Below are 26,148 nucleotides of genomic sequence, written 5' to 3' on the forward strand. Positions count from 1 at the left end.
CAGTTGTTTGTTGCGAACTGAGCGGAGGTGTTCTGCAAAGCGGTCCCCATGCCTCCGCTTGGTTTCCCCAATGTAGAGGAAGCCGCATCGGGTACAGTGGATGCAGTATACCACATTGGCAGATGTGCAGGTGAACCTCTGCTTAATGTGGAATGTCATCTTGGGGCCTGGGATAGGGGTGAGGGCGGAGGTGTGGGGACAAGTGTAGCATTTCCTGCGGTTGCAGGGGAAGGTGCCGGGTGTGGTGGGGTTGGAGGGCAGTGTGGAGCGAACAAGGGAGTCACGGAGAGAGTGGTCTCTCCGGAAAGCAGACAGGGGTGGGGATGGAAAAATGTCTTGGGTGGTGGAGTCGGATTGTAAATGGCGGAAGTGTCGGAGGATGATGCGTTGTATCCGGAGGTTGGTAGGGTGGTGTGTGAGAACGAGGGGGATCCTCTTAGGGCGGTTGTGGCGGAGGCGGGGTGTGAGGGATGGGCGGGGGCGGGGTCCACCCAAGACATTTTTCCATCCCCTCCCCTGTCTGCTTTCCGGAGAGACCACTCTCTCCGTGACTCCCTTGTTCGCTCCACACTGCCCTCCAACCCCACCACACCCGGCACCTTCCCCTGCAACCGCAGGAAATGCTACACTTGTCCCCACACCTCCTCCCTCACCCCCATCCCAGGCCCCAAGATGACATTCCACATTAAGCAGAGGTTCACCTGCACATCTGCCAATGTGGTATACTGCATCCACTGTACCCGATGCGGCTTCCTCTACATTGGGGTAACCAAGCGGAGGCTTGGGGACCGCTTTGCAGAACACCTCCACTCAGTTCGCAACAAACAACTGCACCTCCCAGTCGCAAACCATTTCCACTCCCCCTCCCATTCTCTAGAATGACATGTCCATCATGGGCCTCCTGCAGTGCCACAATGATGCCACCCGAAGGTTGCAGGAACAGCAACTCACATTCCGCCTGGGAACCCTGCAGCCTAATGGTATCAATGTGGACTTCACCAGTTTCAAAATCTCCCCTTCCCCTACTGCATCCCTAAACCAGCCCAGTTCGTCCCCTCCCCCCACTGCACCACACAACCAGCCCAGCTCTTCCCCCCCACCCACTGCATCCCAAAACCAGTCCAACCTGTCTCTGCCTCCCTAACCTGTTCTTCCTCTCACCCATCCCTTCCTCCCGCCCCAAGCCGCACCCCCATCTCCTACCTACTAACCTCATCCCACCTCCTTGACCTGTCCGTCTTCCCTGGACCGACCTATCCCCTCACTACCTCCCCACCTATACTCTCTCCACCTATCTTCTTTACTCTCCATCTTCGGTCCGCCTCCCCCTCTCTCCCTATTTATTCCAGTTCCCTCTCCCCATCCCCCTCTCTGATGAAGGGTCTAGGCCCGAAACGTCAGCTTTAGTGCTCCTGAGATGCTGCTTGGCCTGCTGTGTTCATCCAGCCTCACATTTTATTATCTTGGAATCTCCAGCATCTGCAGTTCCCATTATCTCGGGGACTAGCTGGGCTTGTTTTGGCATGTGGTCAAGGGATTTTGAAGCTTGTGAAGTCCACATTGATACCCATGGGCTGCAGGATTCCCAAGCGAAATATGAGATGCTGTTCCTGCATCTTTCAGATGGCGACATTGTGGCAATGCAGGAGGCCCGGGATGGATGTGTCATCCGAGGAGTGGGGGGGGATTTGAAATGGTTCGCGACTGGGAGGTGCAGTTGTTTGTTGCGAACTGAGTGTAGCTGTTCCGCAAAGCAGTCCCCAAGCCTCCGTTTGGTTTCCCCGATGTACAGGAGGCCACAACGGGAATAGCAGATACAGTATATCACATTGACAGATGTGCAGGTGAACATCTGTTTGATGCGAAAAGTCTTCCTAGGGCCTGGGATCAAGATGGGGGGAGGGGGGGGGGGTACAGGGGCAGGTGTAGCACTTGCTTCGGTTGCAGGGAAAAGTGCCGGGGGTGGTGGGGCTGGAGGGGAATGTGGAGCAGACATGGGAGTCATGGAGAGAGTGGTCCCTCCAGAAAGCAGATAAGGGTGGGGAGGGAAAAATGTCTTTGGTGATGGGGTCGGATTGCAGATGACGGAAATGTCGGAGGATGATGTGTTGGATTTGAAGGTTGGTGGAGTGGTATGTGATGATGAGGGGGATTCTGTTTTGGTTATTTTTGTGGATAGGGGGTGTAAGTGATGAGTTGCGGAAATGCAGGAGAAATGGTCGAGGGCATTTTTGATCACTGTGGAGGGGGAAGTTGCGGTTTTTGAATAAAGAGGACATCTGGGATGTTCGGGAGTGGAATGCGTCATCTTGGGAGCAGATGCGACGGAGGCGAAGGAATTGGGAGTAGTGGATAGCATTTTTACAGGAAGGTGGGTGAGAGGAGGAATATTCCAGGTAGTTGTGGGAGTCGGTAGGCTTAAAATGGATATTGGTTTCCACGTGGATGCCAGAGATGGAGTCAGAGATCGAGGAAGGAGAGAGAGGTGTCAGAGATGGTCCAGGTAAATTTAAGATTGGAAGCTGTTAGTGAAGTGGATGAACTGTTCGAGCTCCTCTTGGGAACACGGGGCAGTGCCGAAACAGTCATCAGTGTAATGGAGGAAGAGATGGGGGATAGGGCCAGGGTAGCTTTGGAAGAGGGATTGTTCCACGTACCCTACAAAGAAGCAGGCATGGCTTGGGCCCATGAGGGTACCCATGGCCACCCCCTTTGTCTGTAGGAAGTGGGAGGAATTAAAGGAGAACTTGTTGAGGGTGAGGATGAGTTTGGATAAGCGGATGAGGGTGTCAGTGGAGGGGGTACGGTCGGGTCTGCGGGTCAGGAAGAAGCATCACTCGTGTTTGAGTTTTGTTTTTTGTTTGAGTCATTCATGATTTGATGCATATAATGAAAAGGATACAATTACACACTAGAAAGGGTGTGATTGCACTGGACGGGGTGCAGAGGAGATTCAGCAACATGTTGCCTTGAATGGAGCATTTCAGTTGTGAGGAGTGGCTGGATAAGGTCAGGTTGATTTTGTTGGATTAGTGAAGGTTTGGGGGGGACCTAATATAGATGTATATTTCACAGAACAGTCTGGAATTAACTGCCTGGGAGCATTGTTGAGGCTGGTAACCTCACAACCTTTAAAAAGTACTTGGATGAACACTTGAATGTCACAACATTCAAAGATATGGATTTAGTGCAGGAAAGTGGGACTACTGTAGGTCCCAGTGTAGACTGGCGGTACAGTCTTGAAGGACTAGCTGTCCCGTGTGATTCTATGATTCTATATGAATGAGGACTAGGCCATCAGGCCTCTCTTTCTTGCTCCACCATTCAATAAGATTATGGCTGAATGGATTGTAACCCCAAACCTGTATTTCTGCATACCCCGATAATCTTTCAGCCCCTTGCTTAACAAAAATTGATATAATTCTGCTTTAAAAATAAACTCTGCTTCCACCAGCTTTTCAGGGAGAGAGTTCCAAAGATCCATGAAATCCTTATATCCCAAGGGAGAAAAAAAATCACCTTCTCTCTGTTTTAGATGGGCAACCCTTGATCATTAAACTCTGAACCCCTGCTCAGGGGATGCATCCTTCTCCCATACGTGGACACATCCTTTTCACATCACCCTGTCAAGACCCTTCAAGATCTTCTACGTTTCAATCAAGTCACCTCTTATTCTTCTAAACTCCAGCAGATATAAGCCTAACCTCTTCACCCTTTCCTCCTAAGACAAAACACAACACCTAGCCCACCCCCATTACAGGTATTAATACAATCAAACTTCTCTGAAATGCCTCCAATGCATTAATATCCTTCTTTATAAGTGATTAAAACTGTACACAGTACTCTAGGTACGGTCTCCAGTGCCCTGAATAATTGAAGCATTTCCTCCCTACTTTTGTATTCAATTCCCTTCATGATCAATGGTAACATTCTGTTAGCTTTCCTAATTACTTGCTGTACCTGCACACAAACCTTTTCTGATTGATGTTTAAAGATGCCCAGAGCCCTCTACATTTCCAAGCACTGCAGTGTCTTTGGTAACAACCTTGTGTCTTCTACAAAACTCACTTTCCCATCTTTATTTGTGTCATCAGTGAATTTGGACATCACACCTTCTGTCTTATTTTCCAAATCATTTACATAAATTGAAAACAGTTGAGATCCCTATGGCACATTACATGTTACATCTTATTAATCTGCTAAAGATACATTTATGCTTACTCTCTGCTTTCTGTTCACCAGCCAATTTTTCTAGCCATGCCAATACGCTACCCCCACACAACGAGCTTTTACCTGTCACAATAACCTTTGATTGACATGTTATAAAAATGCCTTCTGGAAATCTAACATTTCCAGCATTCTCTTTATCCATAGCATGAGGTGCATCTTCAAAGAACTCGAAATAGATTGCCCCTTCTTGAAACGTTGTTAACTCTGCCTGATTACCTTGAATGTATTCAAGTGACCTACTTTAGCGTTTTTAATATTAGCTTCTAATATTTTCAGTATAGCAGATGTTAATCAACTGGCCTGTAGCTTCCAGGTTACTGTCTCATTTTCCAATTTAATGGAATGCACCCCAGAATATTAAAACCGATGTATCAATGTATCTACCAATGTCATCAAGTATTATATATTTGTGATGGTATAATTTCCCTCTCATAAAGTTGTCAACTCATGTCATGCATGGCTCTATAGGTATGGCAACTCTCCATTACCTTGTCCAAGGATCTAATCTTGATACTTCAGCATCTGTACTAGTGTGTATTATGTATACACTATTGTATATAGTGAAGACTGATACAAAATACCAGTTCAATTCATCTGCTATTGTCTTATTTTCCATTATTAATTCTCCAGCCTCATTTCTATAGCACTAATGCTCACTTAGTTAACTCTTTTCTTCTTTAATTATTCAGAGAAATTGTTATTATCTGTTTTTATATTTCTAGATAAATTGCTATCATATTCAAAATTTTCCCTTAATTTTTGGTCGTTCTTTGCTTTTATTTAAATATTCTGTTCAATTTTCTAGTCTACCACTTATCTTTGGAAAATTGTAGAAGAGTCATAGAATCTCTACAGTGCGGAAACAGGCCATTCGGCCCAACGAGTCCACACCAACCCACAGAGCATTCCACCCAGGCCCATTCCCCATAGCCCACCTAATCTACACATCCCTGAATACTACGGGCAATTTAGCATGGCCAATTCTCCTAGCCTACACATTTTTGGACTGTGGGAGGAAACTGGAGTGCCCGGAGGAAACTCATGTAGACACGGGGAGAACGTGCAAACTCCACACAGACAGCCGCCTGAGGGTGGAATCCAACTTAGGTTCCTGGTGCTATGATTCCAACCCCCCCACAACGCCCACCCCCACGCCCCACCACCTCCACAACCCCCGATGCTTTTACTTTTAGTGTGATGTCACAATCTTTAACAGTGATATTTAATCACTGAATGTAATTCTGCTCCTTGGTATTTTTCTTAATTCATTGGGATACATTCTATGAAATATCCTTTGAAATGTTTGCCACTGCAACTCATTTGACTGATCATTTAACCTAATTTGTCAATTCATTTTAGCCTGCTTTGGTCTCATACCTTCATAGTACTCCTTATTTAAATATTTTAAAAATTGTCCTGGAACCACTATTTATGGTCTGAGAGATTCATCCAACATTAGGAATTGAACATATAAGCTTCATTTTATCTTAGTTTTCATATCAAGTATGCAAACACAGAAACTGGCTATTTTGCCTAGATACCCCTGAAAGCAAATATCCTATATTTCTCAATATATCCTAAAATATCCTATAGTACTCTGATGTTGCACATTCCAGATTCTTGCCAATGTTCTGTTAAAGAAGATCCTCTAAAACTCTCTCTTAGTTTCAGAAACACTGAACTATTAAAGTTGCAGACAGTAAGTTTACTTTTTTTAAAGTTCAAGGTATTGTCCATGATTACATACGGTTTTTCCAAGTTTGACAACCAGTTTCTCAAGGCTGAGGTGATCCTTAAAATTTGGATGGGCCTTTCTTCTACGATAGTCATCTTCTGTTAGTGGATCATCCTTCAAAAAAAAGTTAACTTTATTTTCTAGTCAATAAAACACATCACAACATCAAAAGCAAATGTAAAAATATACATCATCTTATGGTTACATGCAGAATATCTGTATTAATGGAGAGTGAACAAGCCAGCAATTAAAGCATTAAGAATTTTTTCTCCAAATTTCCTCTCTCATAAAGGTGTAAACTCAAGCCATGCATGGCTTTATAGGTGCAGCAGCTCTCCATCACCTCGTCCAACATAAAATTATGACGTTTTAGCACTGCCAGTGAGAATGTTTAGCTTCTCAAATATTAGTGGCTAAAACCAATCTCTCCTCATCAGAACATTTGAGGTTTCCAATCAATTCTGCCTCATTTAAGGGCATAAATCTGATGAAACTCAATCAAAAAGTAGGGGACAAATGGTTTCCAAAGGAGACTTGTACACCAGGCCTCAATGGTTTTCATTAAGATACAGGAATACCTGAGTAACCATGACATGAGGCATTTTCTTGGAAAAAATCTATCACAGTATGTCCTGATTTCAGTGGTACTGCAATTGATAAAAATCTGGAGATCAAGATGCTTCATAACCTTATGGTGCAGTGATCTTGCCCCTTCCTCTGAGCCAGAAAGCCCAGGTTGATGTCCCACATGCTCCAGAGGCATATACAAACATCCCTGAACATATTGACTAAAAATATCTATAGCATAGCCTTATTGGTTGCATTTGCAGAGTCACTGATCAAATCAGCAGTTTTGCTGAATCTGCTTTCAAAAATCTGCAGGAAATCACCAAGTCGAAACAAAAAATTGTCAAGAACAATGTTCCTACTGCACTATACACATTTGAAATCGTTCGGATGGTACTATGTAGGATTTACTTCATATTAAATGCTGCAAATGCATAGCAGAGCAATAAAATTTACAGGTATGATGCTTTTAAAGACTATCCACCCACAATTATAAACTTAAAGGGAACCACTGCACATAGCTACACAATCTTGAACTCAGACATCTGTACCAATCAAGTGACACAGTAAATGTCACCTTCAAAGCTGTCACTTCTTATGGAATGTTGACCTGGAGCAACAAAAATGTCCAAACTCCATGTAACTATCTAATACAGCACTATTCCACACCTTCCACCCCAACCTTCAGTTCACCTGGGCCATCTCCAGCACATCCCTCACCTTCCTGGACCTCTCAGTCTCCATCTCAGGCAACCAGCTTGAAACTGATGTCCATTTCAAGCCCACCGACTCCCACAGCTACCTAGAATACACCTCCTCCCACCCACCCTCCTGCAAAAATTCCATCCCCTATTCCCAATTCCTCCGCCTCCGCCGCATCTGCTCCCACGATAAGACATTCCACCCCCGCACATCCCAGATGTCCAAGTTCTTTAAGGACCGCAACTTTCCCCCCACAGTAATCGAGAATGCCCTTGACTGCGTCTCCCGTATTTCCCGCAACACATCCCTCACACCCCGCCCCCGCCACAACCGCCCTAAGAGGATCCCCCTCTTTCTCACACACCACCCTACCAACCTCCGGATACAACGCATCATCCTTCGACACTTCCGCCATTTACAATCTGACCCCACCACCCAAGACATTTTTCCATCCCCTCCCCTGTCTGCTTTCCGGAGAGACCACTCTCTCCGTGACTCCCTTGTTCGCTCCACACTGCCCTCCAACCCCACCACACCCGGCACCTTCCCCTGCAACCGCAGGAAATGCTACACTTGTCCCCACACCTCCTCCCTCACCCCTATCCCAGGCCCCAAGATGACATTCCACATTAAGCAGAGGTTCACCTGCACATCTGCCAATGTGGTATACTGCATCCACTGTACCCGGTGCGGCTTCCTCTATATTGGGGAAACCAAGCGGAGGCTTGGGGACCGCTTTGCAGAACACCTCCACTCAGTTCGCAACAAACAGCTGCACCTCCCAGTCGCAAACCATTTCCACTCCCCCTCCCATTCTCTAGATGACATGTCCATCATGGGCCTCCTGCACTGCCACAATGATGCCACCCGAAGGTTGCAGGAACAGCAACTCATATTCCGCCTGGGAACCCTGCAGCCATATGGTATCAATGTGGACTTCACCAGTTTCAAAATCTCCCCTTCCCCTACTGCATCCCTAAACCAGCCTAGTTCGTCCCCTCCCCCCACTGCACCACACAACCAGCCCAGCTCTTCCCCCCAACCCACTGCATCCCAAAACCAGTCCAACCTGTCTCTGCCTCCCTAACCGGTTCTTCCTCTCACCCATCCCTTCCTCCCACCCCAAGCCGCACCCCCAGCTACCTACTAACCTCATCCCACCTCCTTGACCTGTCCGTCTTCCCTGGACTGACCTATCCCCTCCCTACCTCCCCACCTATACTCTCTCCACCTATCTTCTTTACTCTCCATCTTCGGTCCGCCTCCCCCTCTCTCCCTATTTATTCCAGTTCCCTCTCCCCATCCCCCTCTCTGATGAATGGTCTAGGCCCGAAACGTCAGCTTTTGTGCTCCTGAGATGCTGCTTGGCCTGCTGTGTTCATCCAGCCTCACGTTTTATTATCTTCTAATACAGCACTATCTCTACTTACATCTGTGAGTTTTCCCATCTTTCTTTATGAGGTTTGGGCCATACATGTCCATCTGATTGGTCTACGCTTACGGGAAACATATTGCAGTGGTTTGCCATTGCCTTTTGAAGGAAAGCTCATCAGAAAACTCTCCCACTCTTACCGCCTGCCATCAGACACACTGGAAGAATTTATAATATGATGATGAACTCAATTCTCCATGGTATGAACACAACTTCCACAGCAATTAAGTTCTGGTGTGGGGCTGAAACCATATGTTTCTGGCCCAGAGGTATGGGTGCTATAACTGTACCAAAAGCCCTTCTATTTCTGCTTCAAAAGCAATGAAAGAAGGAGTCAACAGCTGGACTGCAGCATCACTGTAGAGTGACATGATCCTAGGTTATCTTTATCTTCATGCCTGTTATCTCCCATCCTCCTCACCCTTGAGCTTTAGCAAAGGTTTTGATGTGTTGAGGTGGTTTCTAGAATTTTTCAAAGCCTTGTTTCAAAGCATTCACAGAAATGTTGCAACCTCATTTTGCATGTCTTTTTAATGGTCCCCAGCCTTTTAAATTTCATCAATGCACACTGTGTGCTTCCTATACCATACAAATGCTCAATTGGACCTAAATGCAGAAAATTAGGCACTTCCATGTGGATATGTTTGAAATGTTCTCATCATTCAAACCAAAACTGCATCAATTTTAGGATGCCTAGACAAGGTATCATCACAAAAGCTGGATGGCAATCAGTAACTGGAATATTGATGGCATTTTCCTTTCCCTGTTTCAGGGGAATAAAACTTAATTGCAGCAAGATGCATTTAGTTCTGTACTCACTCGCAAACTGGCTCAGTTCATTCATTCTCACTGGAGAATAATTTAGATAAATATATTAGGGAGAGGATGACAACATGCTCTGCAAACACACGAACTGATGGGGAATCATGATGGCAATGTCCACCTGAAACTGCAGTTTGGATTTTAAGCCAATTTCTACACAAGATCAATAAGTGTAACATCACTAAGTTTATTGAGGAACAACTTGCACTTCAAACTATATCCTGCAATTGGTCACGGTTTGTTCAATCAAATCAACACATCCACAAATTTTTCACCCAATTCAAATTAATGGACAAATCACTCATGATCAATGGGTTTTGTATTCTGAAGGTTAGTTCCATCTTAAATGTTATTAGAACTCAATTGCAATGAACGCTTAATTTTGTAACACGCTTAAATGGCTGTTAAGTCATTTATTTTTCCTAACAATTAAATGACAAATGTCAAAATATTTTGAATTTTTCTTACAGGTTCGGTGGATTTAGTCTGTCCCCATGTCATTATTGTTGACAATAGAATGAATATCTTTGATCCTTCGAAATTTCCTATCTCTGAATGCAGTGCTGTAAAGAGAAAAGAAAAAGGAAAATAAATTTACTGTTTTGCATTTTCCATGCTTTATTTATGTGGTTCAGAAAAAGCCAAGAAAGTGTACAACATTTATTCAGAATTGTATGTTTTAATTTAATTGCAAAACACCGAGATTTAAAAATAATTGATAACTTGGTCAGCTTTCCCCCTCTGTAAGAAAATCAGAAATTGCTGGAAAAACACAGCATGTCAGGCAGCATCTGTGGAGAGAAAGTACAGTTGAGCAGAATTTGTTTGCTATGCTTGACACCTCCCAGGATAAAGCACTCCACTTAAGGCTCGTCACTCCACTTAAGAGTCATAGAGATGTACAGCGTCGAAACATATCCTTAGGTTCAATTGCCCATGCTAACCGGACATTCTAAATAATTCTAGTCCCATTTGCTAGCATTTGGCTCATTTCCCTCTAAACTCTTCCTCTTCCTGTGACCATCCAGAGGCCTTTTAAATGTTGTAATTGTACCAGCCTCCACCACTTCTTCTGGCAGTTAATTCCATACATTCACCACCCTCCACACGAAAAAATTTTCCCTTAGGTCCCTTTTAAGTCTTTCCGCTCCCATCTTAAACCTATATCTGCTAGTTTTCAACTCTCCTACTCTGGAGAAAAGACCTTGACTATTCATCCTATCCATGCCCCTTATAACTTTATAAACTTCTAATAAGATCACCCCTCAGCTTCCTATGCTCCAGGGAATATAGCCCCAGCCTGTTCACTCTCTCCCTATAGCTGAAACCCTCCAATCCCGGCATCATCCTTGTGAATTTTTTCTGAACTCTTTCAAGTTTCACAACATCTTTTCCATAGCAGTGAGACTCTAACTGAACACCGTATTCCAAAAGTAGCCGAAACAATGTCCTGTCCAGCTGCGATATAACCTCCCAACTCCTTAACTCAATGCATTTGAATAGCATCCCGATCATCACCTTCAATTTTCACTCCTTTCGCTCCTGTCACAAAGTAGCAGCCATGTGAATCATCTAAAAGAGGCAATCTACAGTAAATAGAGGGCCAAGGGTCCTCTAATAGCACTTTTCAAACCCACAAATTCTACTCCTGGAAGATAAAAAGTAGTAGATGCTCAGGAACACCACCACCTTCAAGCTCCCCTTCAAACAAAATGCCACCCAGATTTGGAACTGGATTACCAATCCTTCACTATAGCTGGATGCTAGTTTTTTGTGATTCATGTCTCCATCCGTCAGTGCTGCAGCTGTCTGCAGTTTTTTTCTATTTAAATAGCATTCAGCTTTTCTATTCTTTTTGCCAAAGTGCATAACCTCAGATTTTCCCATATTGTAGATCATCAGCTTTTGCCCATTCATAACCTCTCTGGTCTCTTTGTGTCATCCATGCTATTTACCTTCCTACCTAGAAACTCCTGGGACTCTCTTTCTAACATCATATTGGGTGTCCCTATACACCTAAGACTACAAAGATTCAAGATAACAGCTCACCACCACCTTCTGCAGACCAATTTGGGATGGTCGAGCTAATGATGGCCAAATCACATTAATGAATTTAAGAAGTGTGAGATGCTTCATTAGGTCGTCACATTTGTCACCATTTGGGAAATAGGTCAGGCAAAATTAAAATACCCTTTGCCCACAATTATGTCTCAGTAGTTATAATTTGCTTTACATAGACTACATAGATTGGTATAGTACAGAAACAAGCCAGTCAACCCAACTGGTGTTTGTGCTCCAAATATGCCTCCCCCGATCCCACTTCATGGCTTAGTGGTATTACCATTAGACCATTAAACCAGAAACTTAGCTTCTGTGGACACAAGTTTGAATCTCACCACGGCAGTTGGTAGAAATTGAATTCAATTTTAAAAATCTAGAATTAAGAATCTACTGATGACCATGAAACCATGGTCGATCATCAGAAAAACCTGTCTGATTCATTAATGTCCTTCAGGGAAGGAAATCTGCCATCCTCCATGGTCTAGTCTATGTGTGAATCCAGACTCACAACAATGTGGTTGACTTTCATATGCCCTCTGAAGTGGCTCAGCGAGCCACTTGGTTGTACCAGTCGCTACAAAGTCTCAAAGAAATGAAAATGGATGGAGCACTGACCGTCAACCTCGGCACCAGAAAAGAAAACAGCATAAACAGCCCTATTGACCCTGCAAAGTCCTCCTTACTAATATCTGGGGTCTAGTGCCAAAACTGGCAACAGCTTGACGTTGTCATAGTCATGGAATCATACCTTACAGGCAATGTCGCAGAACCACTATCACCATCCCTGGATATCCCTGGCAGGACAGACCCAGTAGAGGTGGAAGCACAGTGGAATATAGTCTGGAAGGAGTTACCTGGAAGTCTCATGGCTACAGGTTAAATATGGGTCAGGAAACCTCCTGCTGATTACCACGTCTTGCCCTCCCTTGGCTAATGAATCAGTAATCCTCCATGTTAACAACACTTGGAGGAAGTACTGAGGATAGCAAGGGAACAAAATGTACACTGGATGGAAGAGTTTAAAGTCCACCACCAAGAGTGGCTTGGCAGCAGTATTATTGATTGAGCTGGTTGGGTCCTAAACAACATAGCTGCTAGACTGGGTCTATGGCAGGTGGTGACAGAATCAACAACAAGAGGAAAAAACATACTCAATTCATCCTTACCAATCTGCCAGCTGCAGATGCATCTGTCCATGACCATATCGGTAAGTGCAGGCATCGCACAGTCCTTGTGGAGACAAAGTCCCACTTTCACATTGAGAACGATCTCTATTGTGTTGTATGGCACTGTCACTGTGCTAAATAGGACAGTCTTCAAAGAGATCTAGCAACTCAAGACTCGGCATCCATGAGACACTGGGCTATCAACAGCACCAGAATTGTACTCCAGCATAATCTGTCATGACCCAGCATAGCCCCAACTCAACCATTACCATCAAGCCAGGGGATCAACCCTGCTTCAATGGAGAGTACAGGAGAGTGTGCCAGGGGAGCACTAGGCATACCTGAAATTGAGGCATCAACCTGGAGAAGCTACCAAACAGGATTACCTGCATGCCAAACAGCATAAGCAGCAAATGATGGACACAGCCAAATTATCTCACAACCAATAGATCAGATCTGCAGTTCTTCCACATCTAGTCATGAATGGTGGTGGACAATTAAACAACTCACTGGAGGAGGAGGCTCCAAAAATATCCCCATCCTCAGTGAGGGCACAGCTCAGCACAACATTGCAAATAATAAGACTGAAGTATTCGCAGTTGTCTCTGCCAGAACAACCAAGTGGATGATCCACCTCAGCATCCTCCAGTGGACCCAGCAATACAGATATCAGTATGCAGCCAATTTGATTCACTCCACATGATATCAAGTAACAGTTGGAGACACTGGATAGTGCAAAGGCTACAGGCCCTGACAATATTCTAGCAATAGTACTAAAGACTTGATAGAATCAAATCTTTACAGTATGGAAACGTATCTTTGGCCCACCAAGTCCACACCAACACTCAGAGCATCCCACCTAGACTCATCCCACTATAACCCACCTAATTTCTGCATCCCTGGGTACTATGGGAAATTTAGCATGTCTGATCCACCTAGCCTGCACATCTTTGGACTGTGGGAGGAAACCCATGCAGACACAGGAGAACGTGTAAACTCCACATACGTTTGCCCAAGGGTGGAATTGAATCTGGGTCCATGCTACTGTGAGGCAGCAATGCTAGCCACTGAACCACTGTGCTGCCCCATAAATCAATCAGAAGTGCTGTCAATACGATAAACTAGTAGAACTGAGCTTTTATTCGTTGATCTGGAATCAAACCTGAACTGTGGCGGTGAAAGTGCCGAACTCTAACCACTAGGCCACTGTGCTCCAGAACCTGCCATTCCATTAGCCAAGTTGTTCCAGTATAGTTACAACACTAGCATCTTCCTGACAATGTGGAAAATTGTCCAGGTAAGTCCTGTACATACAAAGCATGAAAATCCAACTCAGCCAATTACTACCCCATCTGGCTACTCTTGGTCATCCAGTAAAGTGACTGAAGGGAACAAAAACAGAAATTGCTGGAAAAGCTCAGCAGGTGTGGCAGCATCTGTGGAAAGAAATCAGAGTTAACATTTCCGGTCAAGTGACCCTTGCTCAGAACTCCAAGAATTCCTGTTTTTGTTTCTGATTTACAGCATCCATAGTTCTTTTGGTTTGGTGATAGAAGGTCTCAAAAATAGTGCTACCACCTACTCAGCAATAACCTGCTCAGTGACGCTCTGTTTGGGTTCTGCCAGAGCTATTCAGCTCCTGACCTCATTTTAGCCTTGGTTCAGACATGGACAAAACAGGTGAATTCCAGAGGTGAGGTGAGAATCATCGCCCTTGACATCATTTGACCGAGTGTGGCATCAAGGAGACCTAGCAAAACTGGAATCAACGAGTATCGGTGGGCAAACTCTCCAGTTGCTGGAGTCATACCTGGCACATAGAAAGATGGTCATGATTGTTGGAGATCAGTCATCCAGGACAACTCTTCAGAAGTTCCTCATGGTAGTGTCCTAGGCCTAACCATCTTCAGCTGTTTCATCAATGATCTTCCCTCCATCATAAAGTCAGAAGTGGAGATGTTTGCTGATGATTGCATAATGTTCAGCACCATTCGCAACTCCTCAGACACTGAAGCAGTCAGTGTTCAAATGCAACAAGATCTGGACGATATCCGGGTTTGGGCTGACAAGTCACAAGTAACATTTGCATCACACAAATGCCAGGCTATGACCATCATCAATAGGTGACAATCTAACCACCTCCCCTTAACATTCAATGATGTTACCATCACTGAATCCCACATTGTCAACATCCTAGGGGTTACCATTTACCAGAAAGTCAATCTGACTTGCCACATAAACAGAGTGGCTAAAAGAGCTTGTCAGAGGCTAGGAATACTTTAGAGCAGAATTCACCTGCTATCTTCCCAAAGCCTGTCCACCATCTTCAAGGCACAAGTCAGGAGTGTGATAGAATACTCACCACTTGCCTGGATGGGGGCAGCTCCAAAAACACTCAAGATATTTGACACCATCCTGGACTAAGCAGCCAGCTTGTGGCAATACATCTACACTCATCCACTTTCTCCACCACCAAAGCTCAGTCGCAGCAGTATGTATTATGTACAAGATGCACTGCAGAAATTCACCCAAGATCTTCAGGCAGCACTTTTCAAACCCAAGAGCACTTCCATCCAGAAGACCAAGGGCAGCAGATACATGGGAAAATCACTACCTGCAAGTTCCCCTCCAAGCCACTAACCATCCTGACTTGGAAATATATCACCATTCCTTCACTCTCACTGGGTCAAAGTCCTGGAATTCCCTCCCTCAATGACTTTGTGGGTCAACCCACAACAGGTAGATTGCAGCAGTTCAAGAGGCAGGTCACCACCACCTTCTCAAGGGCAACTAGGGACATGCAATAAATGTTGGCCAGCCAGCGATGCCCAAATCCCACAAAATGAATTTGAAAAATCAGCATATCTTTCTATACACTTCTTCCACATACACGTCCCCTTAAATATATTGTATAATTTGCAGTAGCTACTCTATGTTGTTGTCAAATGCTCATTCAAGCCATTCTCTGTATCAATGAGTTTCCCCTGAATTCTTTAATGGACTTATTAGTAACTACCTTTTATTTACATCCTTGGCACAAATTAAGAGAAGAGGCCAGGACAGAAAAGGGAACAATGACGATGGAAGGTAAAGATAGTGTTGATGAGAACAATGGGAGGACAGAAGAGGAAAAGATTACATATGAAAAGCTGACAGAAGGAAAGGGAAGAAGAAGAAGGATGGGAGAGAAGAGGAACAAAGAGATGGGAAAACATAATCGAGGGAGAGAAGGACAAGAAAGACGGAATTGACAAAAGACAAGGTGTAAGAATTTTGAGTGGAATGGAAGTGTGTAGAGTGTCAGGAAGAGCAAGAGGAGAAAAATGGGAAAACAAAAGGTTGGAAGGAAAGAAAATTAAGAGAGAAGGAAGAAAGGATAAAATGGAGAGGGATGGATATGACGATGGATGCCATGATTAAACAGGGAAATTCCTTTTCTTTGATTGGCTGTCCAATTTTTGAACTGATTTCAAAGTTTCTGATGTTTGCTTTACAACCTGGTGTTCTTTACATTTCTTTTTAAAAAAGATATTTATTACCCTGTCAAATGAGTGCTTTTTTGTTTTCTAGGTAGTCCTGAATCATGCCTTCTGGGGAAGGTGGGACCTGTACAAGAAGGACGGGTTGCATCTGAACTGGAAGGGGACCAATGTCCTGGGTGGAAGGTTTGCTCGAGTAGTTCGAGAGGGTTTAAACTAGTATGGCAGGGGGGTGGGAACCTGAGCTGTATACCAGAGGTGAGCGTTGATGCAGGTGAGGCAGTAGCAAGAGGTAGACCAGCTAGTGGGAAGGATTTTCCTGGGAAGGAACCAAGGGATCGGTTAAAGTGTGTTTGCTTCAATGCAAGGAGTATCAGGAATAAAAGTGATGAACTTAGAGCATGGATCAGTACCTGGTGCTATGATGTTGTGGCCATAACAGAGACATGGGTTTCTCATGGGCAGGAATGGTTGCTGGATGTTCCAGGGTTTAGAACATTTAAAAAGAATAGGGAGGGGGGAAAAAGAGGAGGGGGTGTAGCACTACTAATCAGAGAGGGTATCACAGCTACAGAAGCTTCCTTTGTCGAGGAAGATCTGCCTACTGAGTCAGTATGGGTGGAAATTAGGAACAGCAAGGGAGTAGTCACCTCGTTAGGGGTTTACTACAGGCCCCCCAATAGCAGCAGGGAGATTGAAGAAAGCATAGGTCGGCAGATTTTGGAAAAGTGTGGACGCAGTAGGGTTGTTGTAATGGGTGACTTTAACTTTCCTAATATTGATTGGAACCTCCTTCGAGCAGAAGATTTGAATGGAGCTGTTTTTGTAAGGTGTGTTCAGGAGGGTTTCCTAACGCAGTACGTTGACAGGCCGACGAGGGGAGAGGCCATTCTAGACTTGGTGCTCGGAAACGAGCCGGGGCAGGTATCAGATCTTGTGGTGGGGGAGCATTTTGGTGATAGTGACCATAACTGCCTCACATTTTACATAGCTATGGAGAAGGAGAAGATTAGGCAGAATGGGAGGATATTTAATTGGGGAAGAGGAAACTATGATGCGATTAGACATGAGTTAGGAAGCATGGACTGGGAGCAGTTGTTCCATGGTAAGGGAACTATAGACATGTGGAGATGGTTTAAGGAACAGTTGTTGGGAGTGATGAGTAAATATGTCCCTCTGAGACAGGCAAGAAGGGGTAAGATTAAGGAACCTTGGATGACGAGAGCGGTGGAGCTTCTAGTGAAAAGGAAGAAGGTAGCTTACATAAGGTGGAGGAAGCTAGGGTCAAGTTCAGCTAGAGAGGATTACATGCAGGCAAGGAAGGAGCTCAAAAATGGTCTGAGGAGAGCCAGGAGGGGGCACGAGAAAGGCTTGGCAGAAGGAATCCGGGAAAACACAAAGGCATTTTACACTTACGTGAGGAATAAGAGAATGGTCAAAGAAAGAGTAGGGCCGATCAGGGATAGCATAGGGAACTTGTGTGTGGAGCCTGAGGAGGTAGGGGAAGCCCTAAATGAGTTTTTTGCTTCTGTCTTTACGAAAGAAACCAACTTTGTAGTGAATGAAACCTTTGAAGAGCAGGTGTGCATGCTGGAATGGATAGAGATAGAGGAAGCTGATGTGCTGAAAATTTTGTCAAACATTAAGATTGACAAGTCGCCAGGCCCGGATCAGATTTGTCCTCGGCTGCTTTGGGAAGCGAGAAATGCAATTGCTTTGCCACTTGCGAAGATCTTTGCATCCTCGCTCTCCACTGGAGTCGTACCTGAGGACTGGAGAGAGGCAAATGTAATTCCTCTCTTCAAGAAAGGAAATAGGGAAATCCCCGGCAATTATAGACCGGTAAGTCTCACGTCTGTCGTCTGCAAGGTGTTAGAAAGGATTCTGAGGGATAAGATTTATGACCATCTGGAAGAGCATGGCTTGATCAAATACAGTCAACACGGCTTTGTGAGGGGTAGGTCATGCCTTACAAACCTTATCGAGTTTTTTGAGGATGTGACTAGAAAGGTTGATGAGGGTCGAGCTGTGGATGTGGTGTATATGGACTTCAGTAAGGCATTTGATAAGGTTCCCCATGGAAGGCTCATTCAGAAGGTCAGGAGGAATGGGATACAGGGGAACTTAGCTGCTTGGATACAGAATTGGCTGGCCAACAGAAGACAGCGAGTGGTAGTAGAAGGAAAATATTCTGCCTGGAAGTCAGTGGTGAGTGGGGTTCCACAGGGCTCTGTCCTTGGGCCTCTACTGTTTGTAATTTTTATTAATGACTTGGACGAGGGAATTGAAAGATGGGTCAGCAAGTTTGCAGACGACACAAAGGTCGGAGGTGTCATTGACAGTGTAGAGGGCTGTTGTAGGCTGCAGCGGGACATTGACAGGATGCAGAGATGGGCTGAGAGGTGGCAGATGGAGTTCAACCTGGATAAATGCGAGGTGATGCATTTTGGAAGGTCGAATTTGAAAGCTGAGTACAGGATTAAGGATAGGATTCTTGGCAGCGTGGAGGAACAGAGGGATCTTGGTGTGCAGATACATAGATCCCTTAAAATGGCCACCCAAGTGGACAGGGTTGTTAAGAAAGCATATGGTGTTTTGGCTTTCATTAACAGGGGGATTGAGTTTAAGAGTCGTGAGATCTTGTTGCAGCTCTATAAAACTTTGGTTAGACCGCACTTGGAATACTGCGTCCAGTTCTGGGCGCCCTATTATAGGAAAGATGTGGATGCTTTGGAGAGGGTTCAGAGGAGGTTTACCAGGATGCTGCCTGGACTGGAGGGCTTATCTTATGAAGAGAGGTTGACAGAGCTCGGTCTCTTTTCATTGGAGAAAAGGAGGAGGAGAGGTGACCTAATTGAGGTATACAAGATAATGAGAGGCATGGATAGAGTTGATAGCCAGAGACTATTTCCCAGGGCAGAAATGGCTAGCACGAGGGGTCATAGTTTTAAGCTGGTTGGTGGAAAGTATAGAGGGGATGTCAGAGGCAGGTTCTTTACGCAGAGAGTTGTGAGAGCATGGAATGCGTTGCCAGCAGCAGTTGTGGAAGCAAGGTCATTGGGGTCATTTAAGAGACTGCTGGACATGCATATGGTCACAGAAATTTGAGGGTGCATACATGAGGATCAATGGTCGGCACAACATTGTGGGCTGAAGGGCCTGTTCTGTGCTGTACTGTTCTATGTTCTATGTTCTATGAAGACAGAAAACGTTATGCTCATAGCATCGCCTACAAGTGAAATAGCCTTGGAATATAGAAATAACAACAATTTTGCATTTACCTCACACCTTTAACATGATTACTGCTCCCCCCTGCCCCACCCACCCCCACCCCTCATCCCCCAGCCAAGGTTTCACAGAAACATTACCAAACAAAATATGATATTCAGTCAGATAAGACAGTAAATCAGGCAAATGACCAAAAGCCTGGTAGGGAGACATAGGGAGGTAATTCCAGAGTTTAGATCCAAGGCAGTTGGAGACATAGTCACCAATTATGGAGTGATTAAAATCAGGAATGAAAACTGAAAGTGCTGGAGAAACTCCGTATTAGGGTTAGGGCTGGGGTTAGTGTTAGCATCTGCAGAGAGAGAAAAGCAGCAGTTCTGAAGAAGTCACATTGCAGTTGAAATGTTAACTCTACTGGTCTTCCACATTCCAACATCCAGAAACTTAAGCTAATCTAAAGCTTTGCTGTCTGTATCCTAACTTGCACCAAGCTTCATTCCCCTACCATTCTTGACTTACACCCAGTCAGGCAACTGTTCAATTTTAAAATTCTCATACTTGCTTTGAAATTTGCCCAAGGTTTTGCCGCTTCCTTCTCTATAATCTTTGCCAGCCCTACAAACCACTCTTGAGATTACTGCATTTACCTAATTTGTGCTTCATGAAAGGCTTGATTTTAAGACTCCAACATCCAAGACAGAAAATGATTATAGACTTTATATAATCTATACACCTGGATAATAGTAATATAGTAAGATCCCAATCATAGTCAAATTGAAATCAACAGAAGAAAGATTGGAAATTAGATGAATTCATGCATCCATCATGACTATCTCAAAATACATTCCTAAATATAAAATTAAATTAAAACTATAAATCTGCAGAGATTATTGAGTCAGACGATTGGTCAGATTTTAAAAACCAGCAGTCATGGCTGCGGAGAACTCCACCATCAGAAGGGTGTGGAAAATATGAGGTTAAGGAGCTCAAGTTAAATAATGACTGAGCTGCGTTAGCAGGTTGTTTAATGGTCTCAGGAAGAGACCTTAACTAAAGAAAATGGCTAACCTGAAGAAAATAAACTATAAATCTCCATATATTAGTGGGTCAGAAGATTGGTTACATTTTAAAAACCAGCAAAGAATGACTCAAAGAGGGAGAAAGTAGAGTATGAGAGAATATGAGCAGATGGTAATATTGGATAAGTGAGATCCCAGAGTGATAGGTATAAATTTTTTTTACTATTTGTTTACTTTCGTGGTCATTTGCTCAACATATTCACAAGAACATAAGAGTTTATTAAACAAAAGAAAAATGCAAACTATATTACACCATATCAAACTACTTGAAATAAGTTCATTGCAAATATCAAAAAGAGAAAAAGTTGACCATTTTACTCTCAACAACATGTTTACCAGCACTCAGTTTACAGACCACACTTTAAAGCTCTTTGCTCAATTACCAGATAATTGGTTTCGTGTTGGCAAAATTCTGCATTCATTCAATGCTATTTTCTTCAGTAACTGTCTCTTCCTGAGACCCTTAAACAACCTGCTAACACAGCTCACTTATTATTTAACTTAATCACAGAATTGCTATGGTGAGGAAAGAGGCCATTCAGCCCATTTAGTGTGTGCTGACTCTCCGAACAGCATTCGACCCAGACTCAGATCCCCACTCTATTCCATAATCCTGCATTTATCATGGCTGGTCCACTTAGTCCACACATCCCTGGACACTACAGACAATTTAACATGGCCAATCCACCAAACCTGCACATCTTTGGACTGTGGGAGGAAACAGAAGCACCCAGTGAAACCCACACAGACATGGGGAGAATGTGCAAACTCCAAACAGTCAGTCACCTATGGCTGGAATCAAACACGAGTCCCTGGTACTGTGATGTTGAAATGCTAACCACTGAGCCACTATGACACTCCTTAACTTGGCTCCTTCACCTCATATTTTCAACAGCCTTCTGTTGTTGGAGTTTTTTGTAGCCTTGACTACTTTGGAGACTGCCATTAACAGCAATTCTGCTGTTATAAACATTTTATCTCTGGATGAATGTTAATACTGCGAGACTGCTTTTGGATAATTCTGACTTTCTGTGTGACTGAATTCTTGTCAAAGGTCTTGAAGTGACTGCAGAGCTACAAGATGTACTAGTTATAATCTTACAACATTTTTTAGATTCTGGAAAGGTATCAATGTGTTGGAAATAGCAAACACAATACCTTTATTCAGGAAAGGAGGGGAACAAAAAGCAGGACACTATAGGCCAATTAGTCGAATATCCACCATACAGAAATTGCTAAAATAAACTATTATGGAGATTCTGGCACAATACTAATGAAAACATAATCTAATCAGTCAGAGTCAACATAGTTTGGTGAAAAGAAAATCATGTTTAACCAGTTCACTAGAGTTTTTGTGGAAGTAACAATTGAGGTGCAGGAAGGGTGCTCTTGGATTTCCAAAAGGCATTTGTTAATGAGTTACAATAATGGCTACTACACGGTATCATGGTAACATTGTAGTTTGGATAAGGGATTGGTTAGCTATCTGAAGGAGGAAAATGGAGAAATGGTTTCAGAGATAGGATGAACTGCAGATGCTGGAGAATCTGAGATCACACAGTGTGGAGCCGGATGAACACAGCAGGCCAAGCAGCATCATAGGAGCAGGAAATCTGACGTTTCTGGCCTAGAGATTTCTGGCCTGCATTTTGGCAGGAAAAATAGAGGGATTGGAGAACTCTGATTCAGAGGGAACTGGGTGACCTGATACGTGAATCCCAAAAATTCATATAGAAGTACAAGTTAATTAGTAAGGCAAATGGAATGTTGGCATTTATTACAAGGGGAATGGAATGACATAACACCAGAGTCTGAATGTAAAAGTAGGGAAGTGTTGCTGCAGTTGGACAAGAACTCAGTGGGATCATATTCAGTAAGCTATGTAAAGCTTTGGCCCCCTTATTTGAAAAATGATGTTATTTTGTTAGAAACTGTTCAAAGAAAGTTCACTCAACTCATTCCAGGGATGAATGAGTTATCTTATGCAGAAAGATTGGAAGGATAGCGCCTATATCCATTGGTACTCTTATTGAAATTTATGAGATCCTGAGGGCACATGAGGTGAGTATCAAATGGACATTTCTTCTGTGGGGGAGATTAAAAAAGGGAACATAGTCTAAGTGTATGAGGTCTCTCTTTGGGACAGAGGTCCTGGCTAATGTTGTTCCATTGTTTAAGAAAGGTAGGAAAGACAAGCCAGGAAACTACAGCCCTGATATCAATGGTAGGTAAGTTATTAGAGAGGATACTGAGGGACAGGATCAACCAATATTTGGATAGTCAAGGTCTGATTAGGGATAGTGAGCATAGATTTGTACTCAGGAAGTTACATCTCACAAATCCCTTAATTTTTTGAAGAGTAACCGAGAGGATAGATGAGGGCAGGGCAGTGGATGCTGTCTATATGGACTTCAGTAAGGCCTTTGACAAGGTCCCGCACAGCAGAAAGTCATGAAGGTTAGGTCTCATGGGATCCAGGGAGAGCAAGCTGATTGGATTCAAAATTGGCTTGATGGTAGGAAGCAGAGGGTGCTGGTTAAAGGTTATTTCTTGGATTGCAAACCTGTGAGTAGTAGTGTGCCAAAGTGGTCAGTGCTGCGGCCTTTGTTATTTGTTATTTACATAAATGATCCGGATGCAAATGTACAAAGCATGCTTATTAAATTTGCAGATGATGCAAAATTAGGAAGTATCGTTGATAACGAGGAAGGTTATCAAAAATTACAGAGGGATCTTGATCAGGTGGGAAAGTGGGCTGATGCAAATGCAATCCAATACAAATAAATGTGAGGTTTTGCACTCTGGAAACTCAAACCAAGGTCGGAATTATACAGTCAACAGTAAGGTCCTGAGGAGCGTTGTGAACTGAAGGATTTAGGAGTATAAGAACCTAGTCCATTGAAAGTGTGGCGTCACAGGTGGACAGGGTGTTGAAGAAGGCAATTAGCATGCTCGCCTTCATCTGTTGAGGCATGGAGTATAGGAGTTTGGATGTTATGTTACAGGTGTATAAATCGTGGTGAGGCTGCACTTGGAGTATTGCGTACACTTTTGGTCACTCTGTTATAGGAAAGGCATAGTTAAAGTGGAAAGTGTGCAAAGAAGATTTACGAGGATGTTGACAGGACTAGTAGGCCTGAGTTATAAGGAGAGGTTGGCTAGGATAGGAATTTATTCCTTGGAACGTAGGAGAATGAAAGGTGACTTTACTGAAGTGTGTAAAATCATGAGGGGCATAGACAGGATGAATGTACATAATCTCTTTCCCAGGGATGGAAAATTGAAAACTACAGGGCGTAAGTTTAATGTGAGAGAGAAAAGATTTAAGAAGGACCTGAGGGGCAACTTCTTCCTGCAGAGAGTGGTGCGTGTATGGAACGGGCTGCCAGAGTAAGTTGTTAAGGCAGGTACAATTGCAACATTTAAGAAAAATTTGGACTGGTACATGGATGGGAATGGTTTAGAGGAATATGGGCCAAATGTGGACAGTTGGAATTAGCTGAGTGGGCACCATGGTCAGCTATGACTCTGTGAAGTTTTGTTTTCTTTTAGCGTGTCATTAGTATGTGAAATTCTCTTCACCAGAAGGCATTAGAGGCTACATCTTTGAAGTTATTCAAGACAGAGTTGGATAGATTTTTGATATCAATGGGAACCAGATAGGAAAGTGGCTGAGGCCACAATTAGGTCAGCCACAATCTTAATACAGAGCAAGCTTGAGGGGCGACTGGTCCATTCTTGCTCCTAAGTTCTCAAGCCTTTCAAGTCTTTTACAAAGTTGCAAGGATTTTGGGCTTCCAATCCCACCATTTGATTAATTGTATGCATCTCTTTGGATTTCACCAACACTGCAACTAGCCTTGGAGTTATGCGTAATTGTGTAAACAAGGAAAAATATGTTTCATTTCAGATTCATGTTGACTAACATCGTATCTATTTTGAAGTGCATCAGAGGTACTAAGATGCCTATTATTTGATATCAGAAAATCTATCCTGGTGATCTTATGAATGTTTCTTTCTCGAATATCCTATGTGATTGTCATCATATCTGGGAAGCGCCTCTCCACATCTTGCAAGTAGGTATTGTTCAGTGACTGGTACGGTGGCTTTTAAAACTAGCGTTCAATTGTCAAAACTCTTACTGATAAAAATCCCTCCCATAGCTAGTAATTGAATGGTAAAAGATTTTAAAAGTCTCATTTTCAATTTAAACAAGTGGCAGGGGAAAATGAGACAATAAGAAGAAAAAACTAAAAATTAAAAGCATGTGTAGAGGGTTCATAGTTTTATATTCATGCAAATATATTTATGTTGGTACTTTTTTCTCGAAGTTATAGTTCATATTCTATTGATAAAGCTATTGAAGATATTTCCCTGAGCTGGTTGGCTGTCTAAGGGTAAAAGATAGAATTGTTTCATAAGTTCTACAACGCTCACTAACACTAGTAGGCAAATAAAATAATTGCCAAAATAAAACTGTATCATTATATGTTCCAACCTATGCTCTTTTATAAGGGTATTTAGAGTACCTAAGTGCATTCCACGAGAATTATCAATGATTAAAGTATTCATCTGCATTTGGTCATTTGAGACAACAAGGTGTAGAACTGGATGAACACAGCAAGCCAAGCAACATCAGAGGAGCATGAAAGCTGATGTTTTGGGTCTAGAGATAATGGGAACTGCATATGCTGGAGAATCCAAGATAATAAAGTGTGGGGCTGGATGAACACAGCAAGCCAAGCACAAAAGCTGACGTTTCGGGCCTAGACCCTTCATCAGAAAAAGATCTTTTTTGGGTCTAGATCCTTCTTCAGAAAGTGTCTCAGATTCTCCAGCATCAGCAGTTCCTACTGTCTCTGTAACAGACATATACATTATCAATCAGCAGTTCCTACTGTTTCTGTAACATATATGTACATTATATATTTACAGAAAACGAATAAAGTGAAGCCAATACTGAAGATGATGCACCAGATCAAATCAATTACTTAAGACATAATCTAAACACCATGGCTGGGTGTATTAAATTGGTGTCCTCTACAGGAATAAATCTCACTGACAAGAGGTTAAATACATATCTCAACTGTACCATTCTCCATTTATGTGTTTCAGGTTTCTAAGGAGAGGACATATAGGAGGAAGGGTCACTGGGCTGAAAATATTAATTCTGCTTTCTCTCCATGGATGCTGCCAAACGCTGCTGAGTTTCTCCAGCAATTTCTGTTTTTGCAAAACCTAGCAGGAGTTCTGTTCTGAATTAGTCAGGGAAGATATAAGCCCCCTTTTGAGTGTTTTATCAAATGCAGCACACCATTTCTTTAACAAATGAAACATTAACATCTTCTCCAAGAGGTAACTAAGACAAGGATTTTTATTTTGATCTTGATGGAACGCTGATCATTTGGGGAACTAAAAATGTGAAAGACATTAAGCAGATGACAGATAATTATAGTTGAAAAAGGAAGTGATAAATAAGAACCTGAAACTGTCCATGAGGCTTCATCAATTTGCTCAGGTGTTTCTGTGATGTTATAGATGATGATGTCACAGTCCAGAAGATACTCCAATAGTTGGTCCCTTGAACTAAACTAAAACAATGTGAAAAATAAACTATGTTTTTACAGATGTCCACATAAAATGATTC

The 26,148-nt window shown here is 43.3% G+C and overlaps 1 protein-coding gene across 3 annotated transcripts in view; it reads right to left on the bottom strand.

Annotated features, from left to right (window-relative positions):
* Nucleotides 1-26,148, bottom strand: part of ak7b (adenylate kinase 7b) — an 87,314-nt gene that overhangs the window by 48,024 nt on the left and 13,142 nt on the right. For all 3 annotated transcript variants that reach the window (XM_059649018.1, XM_048537755.2, XM_048537756.2), the window contains exons 3-5: nt 25,984-26,092; nt 9,957-10,051; nt 5,978-6,079 (exon numbers count right to left, since the gene is read on the bottom strand). In XM_059649018.1, the coding sequence (XP_059505001.1) occupies nt 5,978-6,079; nt 9,957-10,051; nt 25,984-26,092 (306 nt within the window). The remainder of the gene's footprint in view (nt 1-5,977; nt 6,080-9,956; nt 10,052-25,983; nt 26,093-26,148) is intronic.

This window comes from Stegostoma tigrinum, chromosome 10, assembly GCF_030684315.1.
Source record: "Stegostoma tigrinum isolate sSteTig4 chromosome 10, sSteTig4.hap1, whole genome shotgun sequence".
In the NCBI taxonomy this organism is placed as follows: Eukaryota; Metazoa; Chordata; class Chondrichthyes; order Orectolobiformes; family Stegostomatidae; genus Stegostoma; species Stegostoma tigrinum.